This window comes from Taudactylus pleione, unplaced genomic scaffold (genome assembly GCF_031769625.1).
Source record: "Taudactylus pleione unplaced genomic scaffold, aTauple2 ptg000296l, whole genome shotgun sequence".
NCBI lineage: Eukaryota > Metazoa > Chordata > Amphibia > Anura > Myobatrachidae > Taudactylus > Taudactylus pleione.
In genome coordinates this window covers 13030237-13054641 of record NW_028284698.1, presented here as the reverse complement: position 1 = coordinate 13054641, position 24405 = coordinate 13030237, and the positions used below count along the sequence as shown (strand labels likewise).

The 24405-nt window shown below is 47.8% G+C and overlaps 1 protein-coding gene across 1 annotated transcript in view; it reads left to right on the top strand.

The window, feature by feature from the left end:
- The first annotated feature begins 525 nt into the window (after positions 1–525).
- Positions 526–24405, top strand: part of LOC148511724 (protein kinase C delta type-like) — a 35170-nt gene continuing 11290 nt past the window's right edge. Inside the window, exons 1-3 of the mRNA XM_088482928.1 lie at positions 526–610; positions 15965–16138; positions 20167–20258. Coding sequence (XP_088339054.1) covers positions 16016–16138; positions 20167–20258 — 215 coding nt within the window. The 5' untranslated portion in view covers positions 526–610; positions 15965–16015. The remainder of the gene's footprint in view (positions 611–15964; positions 16139–20166; positions 20259–24405) is intronic.

The window sequence follows — 24405 nt, the reverse complement described above, 5'->3', positions numbered from 1 at the left end:
CATATGGAAACATAAATGTTGTAGGCAGTCCTGTATTTCACAAAGGGGAATCTTTAAACAAAATAAAGAGTTTTGATATGTATGCATTTATTACTGTATGTGTATATTATTACTATGAGGCATATTCAATTGGATGCGAGGTTTAGCGATGTAAAAAACCTTGCGCCCAATTGTGGAATACCGCGGGTATGCTCTCTACCGATACCTGCAGTATCCAATTAAAAAAAAGTAATTGCTGGGTTTTCAGCTCTGAAAACTCTGTGCCGTGGTGGTCTCCATGGCTCCTGGTGGCCTCCCCTCTGTCTTCTCACTGGAGAGGGGGCTGCTGGGAGGCATAGTATTAATTAATATTATTACTGCACTTGGCACTCAGTAGGTAGTAGGATACAGGAATAGAAATCTTCATGTCACTTGGATGCCCAGGTCTTTATGTGATTTTTTGCTGTAATAAACCCCTCAGTTAATGATCTATAATATATGGTAGATGTTGACATGTTCTTTTATGTCTCCATTAGGAACCAGCAGTGCTCAGTCATCCTGCCGTAGAGCCTCTGAAACCATCCAGAGACTTACATTTTACCACCAGTTAGGCCAGGGTAGTTTTGGAAAGGTAAGCAATGAAGTTCCAATAGTCACAGGGGAGTTACTGTATGTCTGAGTTTGGATGCTATTAGACATGAGCAAAGCTGCAGCACAATTCCATTCAATCTGTCAGTTTTGATTTTGCATAACCATTCCATGTAATGATATTCTACAGGTCACGCATGCGCACAAGCTCCCCGACGATTGGCGGAAGGAGCTGGACAGGGGTGGAGGGATCCAAAAGGATCCTTCTTCACAAACCAGACCTCCTTCCTATAGGGAAGGAGCGAGTTGCGATGCTGGAGCAGCAGTATTCGCCATCTGAAGAAGGTGAATGCTCCCGCAGTCAAGCTCCGAAAATATAATATTTTCGGAGCTTGATGAATTCTGTCCCTGTACTAGTGTATGGGGACAGTGGGCCATTCCACGAGAGGAAGGTAAGTAGGAGATATCTGCAATATCTCCTGCATAACCTTCTTGATGAATGGCCCGATAACTTAATTTTTACAAATGCAGATAAAAATGTGCATTCTCACCTGCTTTTGTGAAAATTAAGTGATGATGACTAGGCCCCTTAATATTTTCCCTGATTTTAATTATTGATTCACCTGATCCTAAAGAAATAAATCTTCCCTGTGACTAATAATTAGGTTTTACCGCCGCTGAAGAAAAAAATGCTGCTCCCATTATATATAGTTACCTAACATCTTTATTCTTTCTTGGTCTGATCAAATTCAGGGGGAGGGTGGTAATCCATAGGGGAAAGAATAAAAACACATAGAGGGGTATTCAATATGAAACGTTAACCTCGACAGCGAGGTTTTCGCCACACATCGGAGGTTTTGCCAGCGAAAAAGTATCGCGCGCGCTCCAGCTTATCCCCGTATTCAATTTGAAATCGTCGAAAACCGGATCCGGCGATACTTGGATCGGCGAAAAAAACCTGGAATTTTCTGGAAATAATTGTAGGAGCCCCCTAAAGATGTCCAGACCTCGGGGATCACTATGGGTACCCCCTGTTTTTGCCTGCAGAAGAAAGTCGGGGTTTTTAAATAGCCGGAAATCAAAACCAGATAATAGCAGTTGGCGCTCATAGGGGGAAGACAAGATGTTGAACCACTAGCTGCTCTTTCAGGAAAAAGCCCAAAAATTCCTTTAACAAATAAACAAAAAAGAAAAAGCGCTCTGTGGTGTTGGAGTCTATTGTTTGAGTGTCAATTGGAAAGTGTAATGGAATAGTATGGCTAACAATTGTTTTGATATGTAATGAGTCTTAAGGTTACGCTTGTGGGCGAAAACTTTAGGCTGGGTGTTCGGGAACAAAGTCCTTGATTGGGGATAGTCTGATCATGAAGTGAAACTTCCTGGTGCCATGATTGTCCCAAAAAAAGTTATATATAGCTATATTGCAATCTTTTTACCAACTGGTGGGCAAAAACTTGGGGCTGGATGTTCAGGGCGAATAAGCCCCAGATGATATAATGCCCAAATGTACAGGATTCCAGAACTGCTAGAAAGAGGTGGGTCGCAGCTCCCGAGGGCAAAAACTGTAGGCAGGGTATTCACATAACGTAGTAAATATTGAACCAGGTAGGCAATAACTGTGGGCAGGTGGTTGGAATATGCAGCCGTAACCAAATTAGTTGAAAACGTGGCTTGCTTCTCCTCCATTTCTCTCACCACCTGACCATGAAGTCTGCTGGTCCTGTATCAGTCTGTGTCCGCAATCTCTGTATATGGGTGTGAGTGGGGAGGCTATGGTGCCAAATGATAACAAATGGCCTCTGACAGCTAAATGATCTAATTAAATAGCCGCGCAGGTGTTTTTTTTCCCGACATTGAAGAAGTGATATAGAAGAGCACTTAGGGGTTTTTTTTCATTTTTTTTAAGTGGTCCCATCAAATTCGGGGTACATGAAAATGGGTACTAGCATATTTTTATGTTCCTAAAGGTAATTTAAAAAAATTCTGCAAAAATGCACCTGCCGCTACTTTGCGCAATGAATAAAACACCTGCCCCATACTTGGGGACCCCACCAGAAATAATTGAGTTAGTTTGGCAATATTTTTACCTAATTTTTTTTGTGACAACACACATACAGATAGCTGTGTTGCGTGGCTCGGGTAACTCATTTTTTTTTTTTTAAATCCCATGGATTACTAAGGAGACCAGCGCTGGATGTAGGTGAGTATGAAATCTTCCTTGCAGGGCCAAGTTGTAAGGATCTACTGGAGAAAGGGACAGAAACTTCTGGTATAGGTAAGTATGTGTGAATGGGTAGGTCTATGTAATAAACTTATACTGGGCACGGTGTGTGTGTTTTGTCTTTTTTTAACTATTTATTTTACAGTGAAATTACAGGTGCCGCATGTCTGCTGGCACTTGTAGTTCCACAAGTGCAAAATGGCAGGCATGCTGGCACTTGTAGTTCCACTGTAAAGTACAATAGTGTTACATTATTTGGCCCCCCTACTACCCCCATACCCACCACTCCAGGGGTATGGGGATGAGCCCCAGGCTTCAGCGTAAGCCTGTGGTGCTCGGGAGAGGGGGGACCCTTTCTTGGGGGTCCCCAACTCCCCCGAGATCACCGGCTTGCGCTGACCGACTTGGGGTGTGATGCTTTGGACCTGGAGCCCCGGTGATTGGGTCTCCGGGCTGTGGCATTACACCCCAGTCGGTTGGGTCTGGTGCTGGTCTTAAATATAGGGGGTACCCCACGTCGTTTTTGCCCCATATATTTAAAACCAGCACTAGTCCCTGCAACCTGGTGTTGGTTTCTAAAATACGGTGGAACCCTACACATTTTGTTCCCCGTATTTTTAGAAACCACCACTGGCTGGAAAGCCTGGGGCTGGTTTGGCTTTTGGGGGGGGACCTTATGTCATTTTTTTTGTAAATTTTTACAAATTTTTTTAACAGGATAACAAAAACGGGAATTTTCGGAAAATATTCTAGGGACCCCCCTAAAGATGTCTACACATGGGGGATCACTATGGGTACCCCCATTTTTAACTCCAGCAGGAAGTTGGGGTTTCTAATAGACGCGGCAAGTACAGAAATGCGACTTTGAAGAAAGTGGTGCAGAAGAGCATTTAGATTTTTTTTGGGGGGGGAAATAACTATGCCCAGCAAATTTGGGGTACTTGAAAATGGGGGTCAGCATATTTTAAAGTTGGTAAAGAGACTTGAAAATAATTGTGAAAAACCCACCTTCCGCAAGGAGCTGCAATGAAAAAAACACCTGGGTGTTTTTTTTTTGACACAGATCGTTTCAAGGGGTCATTCTGAAGGGTGCAGGCTATTTTTTTTAAGCCTGCACCCCTAAACCCCAATTCTACACTTTTTTTCGCCACCTATTCAGTGGTGAAAAGTTATCCCCGTTTTTTTTCAAAGACTTTTCGAACCTGCGAAAAGTCTTTGAAATTCAATACAGTGTAAAACTAAAACCTGCGATAATGACGTCATAGGTGCGATATTAACGCAAAAACTGAGTTTTCGCTCGCATATTGAATACCCCTAATGGGGGCAAATTCAATTAGTCACGGGCTGAGTCGCGCGATCTGTTTCCACTGGTAAAGTGGTCGCAGTTATTTAATTACAAACCCAGGAGCAGCAATGAAGTTAATGCTTATTTATGTTTGCGCCCCCCAGAGGTGTGAGCAGGAATGAGCATAATTTGTGGTGTCTGGGCTGCTCTTGGTTCTGTAATTGAATAGCTCTGGGTACTATACCTGGGGAACAGACCACTAATGGAATGAATGGTCCTACTCTATGGAGCACCCGACTACAGGGGCTTAGCTATAGTGGTTGCATGGGGTGCTATTGCTATGGGGTCTTTGAGGCTTAGGGGGCCAGCCACCCCTGCACCCAGCTAATATTGGCCTCAGTGCTGAACAGTGCAGTAAGAACAGCTGACACAGTATTGAATACAGATATGGACAGTCTATAATATACTCACCATCAGGGCCAGCAACAGAAATCATGGGGCCCGGGACACACATTTTTTAGGGGATCCCATGTGTTGCCTGGCAGGTACAGGCTAGCCACCTGAGAGTGTGCCTTACCTAAATGTAGTTTCTCTGGGGAACCTCTGAGCCACAGTGTCCCTCCATGCCCCACACTTACCTATTTCTATGTCTACCTGCCGCAGCATCTCTGCCTGGGTGTCTTCTCTTTGGGTCAGCTCCACTCCTCAGCTCACCATGTGCTGGATCCTCTCTTTCCTCTCGGTGCTGGCTTCTCTCCGCCGGCTACTTGATTCTCAGCGTACTTAACCTAAGCAGGATGGGGACTGGTATTAGCTCCTTTGCATAAGCATATTATATATATATATATATATATTACACATAAGCTCCCCATCCCAGACTGTGCTTTCATATCCCAATGTGCTCCACCATCTAACACTATACTCTCTCATAGCTCATCCCTCAATGTGCTCCCCTATCCCCATCCCACACTGTGCTCTCCTATCCCCCGCCCCACACTGTGCTCTCCTATCCCTCACTGTACTCTCCCATTCCCCGCCCCACACTGTGCTCTCCTATCACCCACTGTGCTGTCCCATTCCCCGCCCCACACTGCATACCTCCCAACTGTCCCGCTTTCAGCGGGACAGTCCCGTTTTTCTGGGACTGTCCCGCTGTCCCGCCCGCGGGAGGCAGTGTCCCGCGGTGGGGGGGAAGTTGGGGAGAGCACACCCACTGCTCTGCCTAGCAGAGCAGCGGGTGTGCAGAAGGTGAACAAATGCCGTGCGCATCGCACGGCATCTGTTCACTAGCGTAGGGAGAGCCTGGGAGGCTGCCCAGCATCTCAGAGACTGCTGGGCACGCCCCCTATAGTGCCGAAAATGGGGGGAAGCCACGAGGCCCCGCCCCGTTTTATTTGGCCCCGCCCCTTTCAGGAAGCCCCGCCTTTTTCAGACGCGCGCCCTGTCCCTCCTTCCCATCTCCAAAAGTTGGGAGGTATGACACTGTGCTCTCCTATCCCCCACTGTGCTCTCCCATTCCCCAAGCCCACACTATGCTCTCCTATCCCCCACTGTGCTCTCCCATTCCCCGCCCCACACTGTGACTTCCTATCCCCCACAGTGCTCTCCCATCCCAATGTGCTCTCCCCATCGGAAGTGGATAGATTCCAGTATTTGTACCTTGATGTCATCAGTTACTGTCCAACGTCATTCCGTGCTATCTACGTGGACATAGAGGAGGAATATAAACCTGTGGCAAGCAAAGTGAGCCACCGTTCCAAAAGCGTTGTACTCTCCCATCCCCCCTCTCACACTGTGCTCTCCCATCCCCCACGTTTTCTGTTCTCCCCTCCCCCCAGGCTGCACCTACCTGTTGGAGCTTCCTCTCTATCTTCTGCAGTGCTGAGTCCAGACTGCTGCTGCTGCTGCTGTGTGGGAGTGGAGACAGAGTAGAGGCAGAGCACTGGGGTGGGGGCGGTCCTAATGACTGCTTCTGTCTCTCAGCCAGTGATGTAAGGAGACAGTTCAGCTTACATCAGACTCCTCAGATCACTGGCTGGTAGATAGAAGCAGTCATTAGGCAGCAGCCCTGCCCCCACCACAGTGCTGAGCTTCTCCAGTCCAAGCCCCAGCATTGCTAGCAGTGAGTGACTCAGACCAGGCCGGTCCTGCTGCAAATGTGTATGTAGTGTGCGGCCGGCAGCAGGTAATTAGGAAGATGGCACCCTGCCCCCCTGGCCCTGCTCACCACTGGATTTGCTGCTGCACTGATCAGCACAGCCCGTACATGCCTGCACCCTGCAGATCACTGCAGCAGCACAGGCAGCGGTACACTCCGGGGCCTCCTAGGACCTCGGGGCCCTGTACACTAGTACACCTGGACCCCCCTGTTGCCGGGCCTACTCACCATGAGGGATACAGTCAGTATCTCGGTGGGCGCGATGCCGACACTGATATTACCACCTCCGGCTTCCTGTCATTTATCACAATCCAAGTGATGACAAGGTAATTAGCGGGGTGGGGGGGAGGGTTAGGCACTAGAGGAAGGGTTAGGCACTAAGGTGGGAGGGTTAGGGTGCGGGGAGGAAGGGATTAGGTCAGCTACTAAGGGGAAGGTTAGGGTTAGGCACCAAAGAGGGAGGGTTAGGGTAGTGAGTATCTGTATGCTAGCCCTGTCTGGATGCCGGTGTCAGGTTACTGACAGCCGGGATCCCGATTGCCGGCATCCCTTACCGATTCCCACCATGATACTAGTGTAATCAATACTGTATATTGTATACACTAGCCCATATAAAGGCCCCCATACATCAGAGATTGATTGCAGCAATCGTGCAATTTGCAATCGATTGTGTATAAAAATATTTCCCTTTTTCAATCGATTGTGGCAATTCTGCAATCTGCAATCGATTGAAAACGGAAAAGATTTTTATACACAATCGATTGCAAATTGCATGATTGCTGCAATCAATCTCTGATGTATGGGGGCCTTAAGATATGAAGAACACTAAGCAGGGCGCTAATCCATCAATAGAATAATTACATACTTTATAGCTGCAAACACCTGTGAGCCTGTGTAAGCTCACAAAAAGGCTAGAAACTTGTTACTACAAAATATATGGAAATTATGTTACGCTAATTCCATCCCATTAATTAAACCATACATACACTGGGAATAGCAAAAATAAATAGAGATCAAGATACCAATTAAAAAAAATAAATCATTTATATCAAATAAAATAAATCACAATAAATGACTACAAATAAAAGACACTGTATATAATACTCACTAAATCATACCATATACCATGGTGGATCATACTTTGCCGATATGTGAAAAGTGATTAAATGCCACTATATTTAATAGCTTGTCTTAAATGTCCACAAAGGAACCATCAACAAATTTATTGAAGCAGTCGGTCCAATAAATATCTCACCAGAACAGATCCTAAAAGGTGAGTATATTACGTTCCCTCACTTTCAGACCTCCAGGTCTATAGCGGTGTTAGCCACATCACTCTGCGGCATTGCCATGGATATACACCCAGCATCAATGTTATTGTTCACGCTTGGCTGGAATAGGAGCTCTGAGGGCAGTAACTGTAACAGCCCCACAAATCGCTGTAAGGAGCGCATCCAGCGTTTCTGGCAAACCACCGCTTTGATGCAATTATTGGCTCCAGCAGCAATATAAGAATCGGCTATTGATGATCGCTCCTCAGGTAAGTATCCGAGAATTTGGCGTTTCGCTTCTGTATTGGAGGCTTTATCAAAGAGCATATTTGTAGTAATTTATTGTGATTTATTTTATTTGATATAAATTATTTGTTAATTATTTTAATTGGTACTACAATGAGGCATACAACTGCCTCTGACAGGGGTGGCAGTCGGGAAGCCGACAGTCCAAATGCCGACCGTCGGCATCCCGACTGTCTAATCCCGGCACGGGTCTAATGAGAAGCGCAGAAATCCTGACGCCTGTCAATTTACCTACGCCGGGAGCCTGACGCCCGGCATGCCGATCGAAGGTAAGCCGGAAGGCGGGCGCGGACAGCCACGGGGGGAGAGGGTTAGATTAGGGGCTACCAGGGGAACTTAGGGTTAGGCACCCCCCTGGGAGGATTAGGCTAGGGGAAGGGGGAATTAGGGTTAGGCACCGCCGGGGGGAGGTTAGGGTTAGACACCCCCTCGGGAGACTTAGGTTTAGGCTGCAGGGAAGGGTTAGATTTAGGCACTTACAGGGGGGGTTAGGGTTAGGCACCCCTAAGAGAGGGTTAGGTTGGCAAATGGAGAAAATACTTACCTGTCGGGATCTACACTGCCGGTCTTCCGCTGTCGGGATTAGAACCGCCAGATATGCGTCCAACGGTATTCCATACCGATCGGTCTGAGAGATGTAAGACCGAAGGATGTAAATTTAAGCCTAAGGGACATTAAACCACAAGTGTTTTTAGTGTTGACAGTTTAATAACGTGTTGGATATTGCCCCTTTAAGTTTAGCTGGTCTTATGCAGCCAATGAATGTTTCATGGGGAGTGGGCTAAGAGTATATAATGGGGTGATGTATGTAAATCTGCCTCTTTGTTACAGTTTTTTTCCAGAACAGTGAAGTATAATATGATGTGAATCTCCTGTATAAATCTCCTTTGCTTGTCTCTTTCTCCTGTTCTCTCCCCTCCTGCTATTCTCTTATTCTCTTCCCCTATACTTTCATTCTATTCCCTTATTCTTTCATGCTTTCCCTCAATCTTCTATCCCACTGTTCCTGGTCTCTCCCTCTCTCCTTCCTAATGTCCCCCATGCTCCTCTGTGTCTGTGCCGGCTGTTTGTGGGGCTAACACAGCCGCCTCCCCTGCTGCCCATCACTCTCCTTCATCTCCCTCCCCTGCTGCCCATCACTCTCCTTCCTCTACCTCCCCTGCAGGCCGCCGCGCTTATCGCGGAAAGGGCCTGAGGCAAGTAGGGCAGGGCCGCAGCTGTCAGCCTTGCCCTTTTATATTTGCTGTATGGAGGCGGCCGGCGGTATCCGCTGCCTCCAATCGTGCCTCCACGTGGTGCTCGGCACGGCCGCGCGCCTTAGCACAGCCAAGGCCGGAAGCTTCGACCCCGACTGTGCAGTGAGACGGAGTGCGGCTCAGCATGTTGCCGCTGGCTCCGTCTCTATCATTTTTAACCAGCGGCAGGTAGTGGTGGCTGCCCCGCTGGTTGATTCAATGAGCGGCCTGCGGGCTGTTGCGCACCCACGATTAGGGCCGCGAAGGGGGCGTGGCTTTGCCCCAAGTGCAGCCGCCATTTTAATACTTGGGGGGGCTGCTGCTGCCTGCTCTAGGCGTGGCAGGATGCCCTCCCAGGTACCCAGTCTGCCCTATTAGTGCCCCATATTGTAAGGGGCCACACAAATTAGGATCCTCTTAGTAGTGTCACCTATTAACTAACTTCAGTCCCTGTTGATCTTTTAACATATGTCACTAGGAGATCTGGAAAACATGCAATGAATATAGTTGTGCAGCCAGTAGTAAATAAATTGCAAAGCCAGTAATGAATAACGTGGTGCACCGACTAGGAGATCTGAAAAACATGTAATGAATGTAGTGATGCAGCAAGTAGTAAATAAATTGGAAAGACTAATGAACATAGTTGTGCACCGATAGGGTGATCTGGAAAACATGTACTGTTCGGGGTGCAATGATATAGCCCATCTATAGGATTAATTAATAATACTGAATAATACCCTATCAAGTACAAAAAGAGACCAATCTGTACGTCTATGTTCAGGGCAGTGCACGGTTTCTTTTTCTGCCCTCCCCCAGATTCCCCAATTGCTCAGATGATTGGTAGTGGAGCCCGCATATGAAATAAAAGGATTCAGCTCGGACCGGATGGCTCTACTTTTACATATAATTACCGTGTCTGCTTGTACTGGTTGTATAGGCCAGAATTATTTCATTCCGTACATTCATATGATGTCTGTTATAGCTGGTTTTCAGTGCTGATTAAGGCCCTGATTCAGAGCCAGACGCTATTTGCGGTTGTTCGTTCACAAAAAAGGGGTGGCTATTCAAATGAACCGTTCGCTCTTTGCAGTCTGTTCACACCTATAAGTCTGAACGAGCGAACAAAACTTGTGGTCGTTTTTTGGATAATTACGTCCCCTGGCCGCTCGCATCCTACGTCATGTCCGCTATTTATTAGATTAATCGAGTACATCGACCAGCGTATGAACTGCTCGCTATTCTTGTGGTTGGTTTTTCCTACCACAATCTTGCGAGCAGTTCTGACTATAAAATAACCCAGTGACGTGGTCAATGACGCTGCTGTATTAATTATGCACACCCATAAGCACGCCTGCGTTTGGATCTCCATTCCCCGTTTTCAAGCACCTTCCCCTGTTACCACCCACATACGCCTCCTACTGTCACTCAAAATAGCAGGCATTCGCTATTTAGCGAACTAATGATTTTCGGCCGCACTGACTGGTTCGCGCATGCGTATTACAATCCGTACGCATGCGAAATTGGGCAAACATCGCTCGGAACGAACGAGCGGCCGCTTACGAGTGGCTCTGAATCAGGCCCTATGCCCGCTTACTGGTAACATGTTAAAAATCAGGCATTTGAAACTCCTTCTGTAGAAATTCCGCGTTAGCCTCTGAGCCCTGTCCCCTTTACAGACAAGGGCTGTTAGGTTTGCCCAAGTGGGAGGCACAGGCAGGCCCCTCCTGTGAATATATATTGCAGAGGTCACGTGTATGACCAGTAGTGGTGGGCTCTCCACTACCGCAGTACGCAGTTACGCCAGCAGTTATTTAGTCTCCCAGGCATAGAGCTAGGCAGTCCTGGCTCCCCTGACCCAGAGAGCTAACTGGTTGACTGCCCAACACTGCGTCAGTTGTTACCAGAGTTGGGACCATGGCGCCCGGGAAAAGTGTAGTGCTCCACCCCCCCTGCACACACACTCCCTGTACCTAACTGAGCTAGTGTGGTATGGCAGCCTGCGGGGGAATACTGGAGTGAGGAGATGAAACAGCAAACAGTGGCAGTTTTTTCTGCTGGGCATTGAGGTCCTATTGGTGTAATAGAACGCTTTAGTGATGCACTATCTGACATTAATGGGTAGCTGCTTTGACACTGCCTTATTTATGTATAGCACCTAGGATCTGACTTTTATCTACTTTGAATCATTGGCCCTCATTCAGAGCCGTACGCTCTGAGCAGAGCGCACGCTCTGAATGAGGGCCGCCCTCCATAATTATGGAGCGTCCTCCTGGTCGCTCGTATAGCTGTGGGTCACCACCCACAGCCTATACGAGCGTGCAGTTTGATGGCCGCGATGGTCTTGACCATCGCGACCATCGCCACTGCGAGCAACATCGACAGCACGCCCCCTTTGATCAGACACAACAAGCGAAGGAAAGTCCTTCGCTCGTCGCGTCTGGCACATGCGCACGACGGAGCTCCCGCCGTCGTGCGCATGTGCAGTGCACAACATCGACCCACTTGCGAGCGGACAGCCGCTCGCGAGTGGGTCTGAATCAGGCCCATTGTTATCAGTCAATAGAGGAGATTGTATGATATATTCTGAGCACTTAACTTAAATTTACAGAATACATGTTCTACAGTGAGATCCCACAGGGTGCACAGATTATTACTACAATTACTGCCCCAAGCAGCTGTCACTGGAGTGGAAACTCCTATAGGAAGCTCCATTCTCAGCTATGCTCCTACTTCGCAAATATACATTGCACCTATATTAATGTGAGTACTACTAATTATGTTCTGTCTACCACCATTATTTCAGGTCTCCTAAAATATCTGTAACTTATTTAGGGTATAGTGCAAACTAACCAAGATAAAACAGTCACCGTCATACTAGGTAGCGCCCCATGCATTCCGGAACCCTGGGTGGCGCCCTCTGTCCATTTCATGCTCCTCTGTACCCATCTTTGCCACTCCCCTGGTTTGTTACACCCACGCCGGATGGATTGTCTCCCGTGGCTGCTGCGCACCCCCCGCACGCCCTCTGACCCAGCTGCTACTATTGCTGCCCTCCATACGCTGTCATCTCGGGCCAGCGTTTTTTGACCCTTTGCTAGCATCCCAGTCTTCCACGCCTGGGTCATCAATTGATCAGTCATCAGCAGTTGCTGCATTCCCATTGCTTCCTCATGTTCAGATGCAGCTGGGCCCATTTGTTGGCCAGCACTTGCTGCATCGGGGGGTTGGGGCTTGGGCGCCGGGTGAGGCGGCCTATTGCTCCTATTATAATTGGCAGGCGGGTTATTTCATTATATTTGCGGGGTGCTAACCGAAACCCGCCCTCAGTTATATCCCCATAGGGAAGTGGCTGAGTACTCCTGCAGTAACACTCAGCTCCAATTTTACTGACGCTGCTGTTGCGATTGTTTTTTTTTCGGCTTACCTCAAAGGTTCGTGGTGTGCTTCACCTTGGCCGTTCACGTGGGTTGCGTAGGGCTTCACTAAGAGCATGCTGTTGCTTTGGCTGTGCCCCATTGTGGTTGCTTTAAAACTCTGGGGGGACCACTTGGGTAACGTGAGTATGATCTTGTTGCGACAACCTAGGCGCGGTGCATGCGCTTGACCTCGGAGTTCATCCTCTCTTCCGGTTGTTCGTTTGCTAGAATTAATTCTTCTGGTTGCCTGCTGCGTAATGTCCATTTTATTGCCAGTATTGTGCCTGGTATACAGTTTGGGATTGCGTATACCCTGTCGCAGTTCAAGTATTTAGCCCCTCAGGCCGTTTTGGCCGGTGACCCGTGTCCTCCTTATGTTTGGCAGTTCAGCTTGCAGTCATTTTAGGAATTAGCTTGGAGGGCCATTGCCCCAGGACTTTGCGGTGTTAGTAGGTAGGTTGGCTGGAATGGGAGCGTTTTTTTTCTGTTTTTCGGTGGCCCAGGCATGTAAGAGCTTGCAGAGTCATGCTGACATTTGGGATCTGTATTTGCAAGGGCGCTCGCTCACTGTAGTACGGCTTAATTAGCGTTCCCGCTAGGCTGTTTTAGCGGGGCGCGGCGCCCTGTCCTCCTTTGGCACGTGCACAAGGTTGCCCTCTCTAGCTCTGGCGCCCTGCCTGCCACTGGAGCTAGAGTGAACACTACTTAATTTGAAGGCGTGTCTATTTTCTCTGTGTTGTATGACAAGCCTGGCCCCTTCAGGTCCTTCATAATTTTGGGGGTGTGCAGGGGTTGGTCCAGGTCGACCCCTAAAGCGATTGACTGCAGGTGTTCCATTGATATGTCCATGCTGATTGCTTTCCTTGCTGGCTGCGGTCCCTTCAGTTTGTTTTATTTTCAGCTTTGTATGCTTGCTGTTTCAATTAGGTTTTTTGCCATGACGCTTCATGTAGTGTTTTTGTGGGCTGCAAATTAGTTGCCCACTTTAAAAGGGCTGACCCACCACTCACTATTGGGGACGTAATTTATATGCCTGGAAGCAATGCTAGGCCTTATACAGCGCTCCAGTGTGGACCAGGCTGGTAGAAGGCACTGGCTTCACTTCAACCATATCCCATTCCTGCAGTATGTCCAGTGGTGCTGGCGCGCGCTTTTGAGCAGATGCATTACGATTGGATGGGGCATGGTTGATGCACAAGGATGTATCCCGGTTACGAAATACCAGTTTTATCATGTTTTGCAGCGTTGTTTGGCTTTTTTCAGCGCTCAAGCCGGGCAAGTTCGGTACTCACTCATTTGGATTAAGTGCTGCTTCATCTGCAGCTTCTGCTGGCTTATCCGATGGGGATATCCAATCCCTTGGTCGGTGTCGTCCTGCTGCATTCCGTCGTTATATTCGTCCGGGTTTAGCTATTTTGCTCCAACGTAGCTCACCGGAGGCCTAACGACTCGCCGACCTACTGCGGGAGTCTGTGAGGAATTTTTTATTTTCCCCGGGGGCCCAATTGGCTTCTGAATTATATGATATGGCGTGATGGTTAGTTTACTCTGGGTTTTTTTTCGTTTTTTTGCCTCAAGTCTGGTTAGCTACGTTGTTCCCCTCCCCCTTCCCCTGTCTTTGTTACGTTTCCATGTCTTGTCGGTATGGTGTATCTGTGGTTCGACTGCTTTGTTTGTGTTTTTTCTTTCTGTACTCTAAGGTGCTGCATCTGTCCTGGAATAACCATATCCACTCAGGTTCTGCTATGTGTACATATGAACGCCATTCAAAGCAGTGTTATAATTATGTTTAAAATAATACTGACAGAATGGCATTTGGTTTAAATAACTATTTATTGTAATAGATTTAATGAATGATAATATATAGATCTCCAGGATACTACCATATATTTCAGAAAAATATTGGAAACACCGATTTTGACACTAGTTTAATTACACGTTTTTCTTACCTATATAACACTTTCATTTCTTTTAATATTTCACGGACTTTATATTTTCTATACATATTTTCAAGACTAATCAAAGTTATAATTAATTCTGTGCATCAATTGCAGACAATTTTTCCTCTCTATCCTTCATTGGGAATGATTTAAGTCAGCAAACTGCATTGTATTTGCACTCTATTGTCATTAGATCCATTTGATAGATAACAGATGCCCTGCCTTACTGCCAGTTGTGTGTTCTTTCATTGTCCGCAGGAGGGTGTGGAGGAATGTTGGTTCAGGTGCGGTTGGATGTGGCTAGGAGGAAGGTAAAATACTGTACTGGTGAGATACATGTTGGAGAATGATGGTGGTGTAGTGGACCATGCTGGTGGTATGGTGGAGAATGGTGGTGGTATGGTGGAGAATGGTGGTGGTATAGTGGAGCTTGTGTTTATTCAATTTCGCAATGCATCCTTGTTTCGTGTGGATGGTGTGCATTTTAGTCCTGCAGGATTGCCTGATTTTCTGCTGATTGAGGGTAGCTTGTTACAGGGTTGAGTTATGGTGGCGTTGCATCGGTTTAGGCCTCGCTTGGCGGTAAAGAACGACACTTGGAGTTAGTTTATGTTAATAGGTAGGCTTAGTGGGTGCGCTCTCCTTGAAGTGGAATAAGGCGACAGCTAATTGTCCTGGACGGGAAATGGCTATATCACCTGGACTGGTGGTTGAAGTTAAAGGAGAGTTGATCACCAATGCTTGGCTTGTGTGTGTGTGTGTGTGTGTGTGTATGGAGCCGTTTGGTTGTTATTGTCCTGTGCGTTCTTTTGTGCCGTCACCATTATTAGTATTAACTTATAGTCTAAAAATGTAATTACTTGTCAAAAATAAATTTGACAAAATATTTAAATGCCAACACTGTTGTCTGTGTCTTTATTTTAGAAGTGAAGTTACATTGTATTTAAGAAGGTATTATATGGTAACAAGATAATACACGTTAGTGAGTTTAGTGTCTCTGTAGAAGTATTGGGAGTCCCTTCAAACTGTTGCTATGGGCCCCTCAAAACTGTGACCCTACATAAAATGAATTATGCTCCAGTGAGCATGGATAGTTAATAGTTGGATAGCCAATCAGGAGCTGTCTCTTACACTGTCAGCCAATCACACATTAGACCAGCTGCATATCCCAAATATTTCAAGTCTCTTTCTGCAAAGTGGAAAAATAGGTGCAATTCTTTGTCTAATGCACACTTAGCAAATGCTCCTCTCATCAGTATCTGCAAACTTTTACTTCCAGCAATTAAGGTGCTGAGAGGGGGAGGAGGGTGGTGTATACTTTAAGGTTCCTGTCTCGGGCCCACTTGGAGACCTTAAACTGGTGATCAGACCCTTATCCTCCCATCCATGGTCCCAGATAAATTGGATTATGGGTGAGGGAAGGTGACTGCAGAACAAAAGCTTCTTATTGGTCTTTTCTTATTCAGTAATCCAGCAGGTAATACACAATCACTGTGAAATAACAATGCATTTGCCTTTACATTCCTGTGTGGCTTATGAGGCTGACTCTGTAATATTTCCTCTAGGTCCTGCTGGCTGCAGATTCCTATGGTAGTCACCATTTGGCCGTTAAAGTCATGAGCAAGAGAGAGCTGCTAGCGGAGGGCGAGGAGGATATGGTGTTTGTGGAGAGGAGGATATTAGAACTTGCATCGGGAAGCGCCTTCCTTATCCATGGGTACTTTGCTTTCCAGACCAAGGTACTGCTGTCATTATCTCTGTATTGCACAATATATACACATATACCATATATCCTCAATTTCCTCTGCTGTGACTCTTCTTTCCTAGAAAGCAAATCTCATCTAATCAATTCCAGAAATCCCGGCATTCTGTATCTACAACACTTGGTGATATAGAGGTTAATGAAAATAGACAACAGAATTTAATGTTGTACCTGAGTATATGTCTGTCACATCAGACTCAGTGGCGGATCTAGACTTTTCTTCTAGGAGGAACTATTTAAGAGATTATACTGACTCCTCCCCTCTCTATTAATTACTCCTCCTACTTACAGTTCTACCACTCCCATTTGTAACAAGTTTTGAAAAAAACCAAACATAGGATGCGCTGTACTAAGCATCGCTTATGGGATGTGGTACATCCCTCCTGTCTTTGAGTACGTACCATGTTTCATTACCGTCGTGTGTACCAAGAATATCACAAAGGATAGCGCTCCTGATAAGAGCTGTCTTTTGCGATGGTTCCAGCCAGAGGAACTTCCAGGTTTAACGCCCTCCGGGCCACGGAGGGTGATGGGAGGATCCGCTCCCAAGGGGAAGCTTCCCAATAAGAAGCCCATTATGAAGGTGTTATTACCCATCAGGACAAAGCACCAGAATACTTCGTATTCCAGTGCTTAGTACATTACATTTGGGGAATGCAGTAAAACCCCCAAAACTGCATTTTCATGGATTTTACAGTATTTTTGCCTTTAATGCATCCCCCCCATTATCCTATGCTCCAGAGCCCCCCTTGTAATAATATGCTCCAGATACACCCAATAATATGCTCCACATACGCCCACCCCCCCAATAATTTGCTCCAGACCCCATCCCCACATGACATAATATAATATGCTCCAGACCCCCCTTATAATAATATGCTCCACACACACAAGCCCCACCCCCCCAGTAATAATATTCTCCAGATCCCCTCCCCACAAAATTATATATTAATATGCTCCGGACCCCCTTGTAATATGCTCCACACGCCCACCACCCCCAATAATATGCTCCAGACCTCCCAATAATATGCTCCAGACACCCTCCCCACAAAATTATATATTACTATGCTCCAGACCCCACCCACCTCCCCACACACATGTGCACTGCACCACATGGTGTGTATGTGTGTCCCCGGGCCCCCATAAAAATATGCTTCACTCACACAGTCAGAGTGACAGTCTGCAAAAAAGGGACAGGACCTGCCCTCTACACTCCATCCATGATCCGGCCACATTACCCCTGCGCAGCTCTGCTGCTGAAGATGGTGCCAGTAGACGGACCCTTCAGTGTCCTCAGATTCCTACTATTCATGTCAGAAATCTATGAGCTCATGCGCAAAGGAGTTGCCGAGAGGAGAAGGCCCACAGAGAGAGACACTACACTGGCAGCCCAGCAGCAGCAGTGTCGCCATCAGCAGCAAATCTGAGTCAGTCTGCCTGTCATTGCCGGTGCTGCAGGCCTGTCCAGCTGCACTGTCTGACACTGGCAGTGTAAATAAGTGGTCGGGGCTTCAGGCTATGTGATCACCCTTATCCCTTTCCCCCTCCTTGTATCCGCCACTGGTCAGATTAAGAGGTCTATTTACTAAGCAGTGTTAGGAGACAGTAAAAAATAATGAGAAAGTGATAAGGTGTCAGCCAATCAGCTCCCAACTGTCATTTTTCAAACACAGCCTGTGAGATGACAGTTGGGAGCTGATTGGCTGGTACCTTATCACTTTCTTATCACTTTTCACTCTTGTCTCCTATCACTGCTTAGTAAATAGACCCCTCAGTGCTGCAGTTTTATATTCATGTACACAGCTATTTTGTATCTCCTGCCACATTTATTCTAGTGCTGGAACCTGGCTGTTTATTTGGTTTAAATATTTAGTTTGGATGTATTATTTATTATACCACCATCACTGCTATAACAGATTCCTCCCCCACTGTAAAAACATGCTGTATATCTTCCCCATCCTTCCCAACTTGCCTACTTTTAAGTTGTCCTCTACGGGAGAAGCCAGAAAGGAGATGCAGGTGGGCAGTGAGGTGGTGGGGCCGGACTAGTGCACATTTGAATAGGGGGCAGGGCCAAATGATGTAATTGTCATAGAATTGTAACTTTAAGCCCCGTCCCTCCTGACAGACTGTGAATTCCCGGTAAGGTTCCTACCATTCTGTCCACTAGTGCCTACTCTTCCGAGGGTGCGGGTGAACTGCCTGAAAATTCAGGAGCCTCCCACAGGTTCCAGAAGAGTAAGCAAGTCCCAAGTATGCAGTAACATATTCCCCTACATATCACTTCACTGTCCTCCCATGCAGAGGTGTAGTGTGTGGCCAGGGCGACCAGTGCATGAGCGTGCTACGGCACAAAAAAGTGTGTGCTATATTATATATATATATTTATTTCACATATGCATACATGGCAGGGTCACGCATACATTCATACATACATACACACATACATGCACATATAAGAGGTATCAAACATATGTACATACATACACACACAAACAGACATACAGGCAGGGTCACACATACATACACACATACAGGCAGGGTCACATACATACATACATATACAGGCAGGATCACACATATATACATACACACACACACACACACACAGGCAGGGTCACACATACATACATACACACACACAGGCAGGGTCACATACATACACATACAGGCAGGATCACACATATATACATACACACACACAGGCAGGGTCACACATACAGTACATACATACACACATACAGGCAGGGTCACATACATACATTCATACACACATGCAGACAGGATCACGCATGCATACATACACATACAGGCAGGGTCACACATACACACACACACACAGTACATGCAGGCAGGGACACACACATACATAAATACAGGCATGAAGGGTTACACATACATACAGGCAGGGAGGGTGATAGACATAACTGGGATACCTCTCTCACCTTAATGTGGACCCTGCAGCTTCTTCCTCATCGACATTCTGCTGTAGCCCCGCCCTCTGATGAGGTCAGAGGAACATGTGCTGAGCTTCACCAATCAGGGCTCAGTACAAGCTCCTCTGACCATGGAGTCTCTCACTAGAGCAGCAGGAAGGCAGGACAGGACGCTGCTGCTGCTCTGTATCACAGCACCTGGCAGGCTATCACCTACTTGACAGCTGCTTCCGGAGTCCGACTTCAGGGCACCCTCTGGCGCCTGGAGCTCCGAAACCGCCCTCCCTATGCCCCTGCTCCCAAGCAGTAAAACTCTTGTGAGACCATGCTCTACTATAGGACAGTAATGGTCTGGAGGCATATCACAGTGTAGCTCATTCATTCTTGTTGTTTGACTGACATTACTTATAAGAGGTCCCATTGCAGCTATGTGGGTGATTGTACAAAGCCACACTCAGAGTCAGGACAATGCAAGAAAGGACAGTTACAGGGAGACAGCGGTAATTCTGTACCAGGTATCCGTGCATCTGTCCTGCTTCCTGCAGGAAGAAAAGAGCGGCTTTGCCTGTGTTATGTGGCCCATAGATAGAGACAGGGTCGGACTGGACCACAGGAGTACAGGGGAAATCTCTGTTGGGCCCCACTGCTCGAGGGCCCCCCTCCTCTTCTAATGTCAAGTTTCAGACAGTGCACTCTAATTATACATTGTTACTCTATTACAGGGTCAGTTATCTGGTAGAGCAGGACCATGGATTAACAGACCATGCACTGTAGTATCCATGTTGTCTGCAGGCTATCTCCTCTATAATGGCTGGCCAAGCATCCATTTTGGCTGGCCACAACCCTTAAGTATGGGCCCCTACCGCTGCCTTGCCCCAGTGGGCCCTTCATGCCACAGTCCGACACAGGATAGGGGATCAATGCCTTAGATAACAGCTTCTAATGCTAATGTAGTTATGCAGCCCTTCTGCAATTATTAATTCATTGAGATGTTTTGCTTTAGATCCCATTTGTTCCATCCTAGCTTCCCCGACATGTGTAATGATACTACTGCTTCTTCCATAAACAGGAGCATGTGCTTCTTGGCATGGAGTACGCATGTGGTGGGGATTTCCATCAGCTCCTCACAAGGGAAGGCTGCCTTGACATCCCCAGTGCAAGGTGAGGATATAGAATGATATATTGTAAAAGCAACTAGAGGATGGACTTAATGACAGTGTTCTTCTGATGTATAGAAATAGATAACACAGGGGCCTATTCATCTTTTAATCAGCAGAAGATGCTTGTGCTATCTATTTGCATCACTGTGGGAATAAGATGCATTTGAAGGTAAAAAGTTGCACAAAAAGATGCTCGGCGCTACCAAGTTATGCCACGGCATGGCGTGATTAGAAGGGCTGTTTAACGCGCAAGGAGGCTAGTTGTATTATTATTATTATTATCCTTTATTTATATGGCGCCACAAGTGTTCCGCAGCGCCTTACATAGTACATAGAACTAATATGTATGAAGACACATCTGTACACACTCAACGATCCTGCCGATACGTCATTCCGATTCTGCTTGAAACTACATTTCGGGCCGATATCACTCCAGTTAATAAGGTGTGGTTTAGTATGTGGTTTTCAAACCACCACTCATCAGATGTGGTTTTTAGAAGCAAACTGTTGCATTTAGTATTCCATGGTTTGAAACTCAATCCACATCCAGTGTGTAGCAATTTGTAAACCACATACGGTTTTACCCCAGCCTACATCAGGGTAGAGCTTGGCTGCTTGCACTGAGTCTCACCTTGACCAGTTATATGTATCTGGTTGGCACTGCTAATAATATAACCATGGCTATGGCAGCTCTCTCCATTCTCTCTCTTTCTCCTTCTGCCTCCCTCCTCTCTCTCCCTCTCCTCCATTTCCCTCTCTCTCTTGCCCTCCTTACTCCCTCTATTACACTCCTCTCTCACTCCCCATCTGCTTTCTATCTTTCTCTCTCCCACCACTTTCTCTCTTCTCCTCCTCCCTCTCTCCCCCCCTCCTACCACTATATCTATTTTCTCTCACTCTTATTCTCACCTTCCTCTTTCCCCCACCACACTCTGGCCCTGATTCAGACCCGCTCGCTGACGGAGGCAGCTCGCTGGTCTGAAGGGCGTTTTTCTTTTTTTTATGTGTCCGGCCTCCTGGCCGCTTGCTAAGCTGTGGGTGACCACCCACAGCTTTAGCGAGCAGCCAGGTGATGGTCGTGACCATCGGGGCTTGCGACGAGACCTTTGTGGTAGGGTCTCGTCTGCCGCAAGCCTGAGGGGGCTTCCGGCTCTAATAGAGCCAGAAGCTCACTACTGACATCACTTGTGATGTCAGTAGGGCCTCCCCCAAATGGCAGGCATTCCTTCGGGAAAGCCTCCGTTTGGCCAGCCACCCCCCCCTCCCCGTCTACAAAATGGGGCAAGCTGTCGATAAACATCGACAGCCGCCCCTTTTGTAGCGAATCCCGGAGCGAGAGAATTTCTCTCTCGCTCCGGGGTTTGTGCACGTGCAGCGTGCGCACTGCCCGGCCATCAACCCGCTTGCGAGCGCTTAGCACTTGCGAGTGGGTCTGAATCAGGCCCTCTCTTCTCCTCCTCCCTCTCTCTCCCTCCTCCCTCTATATCTTACTTCCCTCTCATTCTCACCTCCCTCCCTCTATTCACAATGCTGGAGGGGGTTAGAGGCTGAGTCCGTGGCAGCCAGTGAGAGCTGTGAGGGGAGGACAGGTAGGGCCTTGCTCCAGTTCTCACTGCATTTGCATAAAATTGTCAATGTTTCTTATAAATGTTTGAGAAGTGACTGCAATATAATGCAACATCAGACATGTTCATGTGCTAATATTAACAAACATGGTTAAAAATATAAGATTACATTGAGATCCTTGAAATTTTGTGTGCACAATCTTAAAACATCAAGGTTTTTGGAGATTTTAAAACATTATTTTTGGGGAAATCTGCTTTTTAATGTTTGCATCTGTGAACATGAAAATGATAATATGCTCTGAGCAAAATGTTTTTGTTTTTTTTAAATATCTTGATCAGGGCCGGATTAAGGCTTGTGGGGGCCCCAGGGCAACTAAGTTGTGGGGGCCCCCTTCAAGCCACACAGAGCCGAGCCCAGCCATGCCCCCAGTAGCAGACCCCCCTCAACAGTCCCCAGGAGTACCCCTAGTAGTAATCACCCTCTATGCTGTGTCCCCCAGTAGTGGTCGCAGCAGTGTGCATTGCCCCCAGTAGTATCCCCAGCAGCGCCCCTAGTAGTACCCCCAGCAGTGTCCCTAGTAATAGTCCAATCCCCCCCCAGCAGTGCCCCTAGTAGTACCCCCAGAAGTCCCTAGTAGTAGTCCTTCCCCCCCCCCACAGCAGTGCCCCTAGTAGTAGTCATCCTTTCCCCCCCAGCAGTGCCCCTAGTAGTAGTCCCCCCCAACAGCAGTGCCCCTAGTAGTACTCCCCACCCACACAGCAGTGCCCCTAGTAGTATTTCCCCCCTCCCTCAGCAGTGCACCTGGTAGTACTTCCCCCCCCCAGCAGTGCCCCTAGTAGTACTTCCCCCCCCCCACAGCAGTGCCCCTAGTAGTACTTCCCCCCCCCCCCACAGCAGTGCCCCTAGTAGTAGTCCAACTGCAGCAGTGCCCTTAGGAGTAGTTGTCCCCACCCACAGACACGCACACTGGGAAAAAAAAAAAATTCTCCACTTACCTTAAGCCCCGCTCCGGCATCTGCTCTTCCGTCCGGCATCCTCCCAGGTCGGCCCGCTCTGCATGATGGGAGAGACGTCATTGTCTCTCCCATCAGCCACTGCGGGAGCCGGAAGATGGAGGCTCCGGCAGTGGGCCGCAGCGCAGCAGCCGATGAGAGTCTGTGTGACTCTCATCGGCTACTAAAACCAACACACAGCTGCCGGCGCCGGTGGCTGTGTGTTTGTGCTGTGTAGTGCGGACGGCACTTATGTGCCGTCCACACTACCGCCCTGCCCCAAGCTGATGCAGCAGCACTGACTGTGCTGCTGCATGCAGTAGTGTGGGGGCCCTCTGTGTGTGGGGGCCCAGGGACGACCGCCCCTGTCGCCCCTCCCTTAATCCGGCCCTGATCTTGATCCTAGCCTGAGAAAATGAAGGGCCTGACTGTGAGTCACACGCACTGCCGATTTCTTTATGCTGTGCATGAATCTATGTCGCACTGTGCATGTGCCCAGATAGCGTGCGCACAGGGTCAGAGCTGCAATTGAGGCGCACGGGAGACACAGTCTCAGAAAAGGAAGCAGGCGGACGCAATGCCGACCGCCGGCTTCCCGACTGCTTAATCCCGGCAATGGTTAAATGACAGGCATCAAAATCTCGACGCCTGTCATTTTACCTACGCCGGGAGACCGGCATCCCAATCAAAGGGATGCTGGGCTACGGCCGCGGACAGCCGCAGGGGGGGGAGGGTTAGGGCTCCCGGGGGGGACTTAGGGTTAGGTACCTTTATATAGGAAAGGAGGCAGCTGTCAGATGCAGGGAGAAGGACACATGGGTATAACCCCATCCAATTATCCAATTAGGATAGAGCTGGGTGGAGCTCATCACATAGAAATGTGCTATTTGCCTTTGGGCATGCAAGTTGGCCAATCTTATGAACACTGGAGCTCATTCAGACCCGCTCGCTGGATGCGTTCTTTCACTCCCAGTGTATGCAAATTCGGCTAAGTGACGGCACGGCAGGCGATCGCACGGCAAGGCATAAGCACGCCCTCTTATGTCTTGGCGTTCGATCACTTCGTGTATGCAGACATCCCCACCAGCTTGTGTTAAGACGCCCCTAATGCCATCCCATCTCCAGTAAGTGTGTGCAAGCATCGGTACATTGGGTACCATCGAAAGCGAACGCAGCGCTTGAGGTAGTCTATACCCTACCTCAAGCACTGCGATCACTTGATTGTAAAAAACAGCCAGATGATGTGTACAATGATGCTTCCTTTTAACTATGCATGCCTCTGAAACGGGTTATTTCAGTCAGGCACGCCTGCGTTCACGTCTACACTCCCCCGTTTCTAGTGGCCAGCCCCTGTTACCACCCACAAACGGCCTCTCCTGTCACTCACTCTGCTGGGCTGTCTATGTTCGGCAAGCGCACCCTTCCCGATCTTTCGCAGTGGTTTGCACACGCGCACTGCGATGCATACGCATTCGCGCACAATGCGAACCATCGGCAGCTACAAGCGAACACTTCTTAGCGACCGGGTCTGAATCGAGACCACAGTTAGATTAGTGATAGGTATCACCAAAGACAAATTATATAAAACAA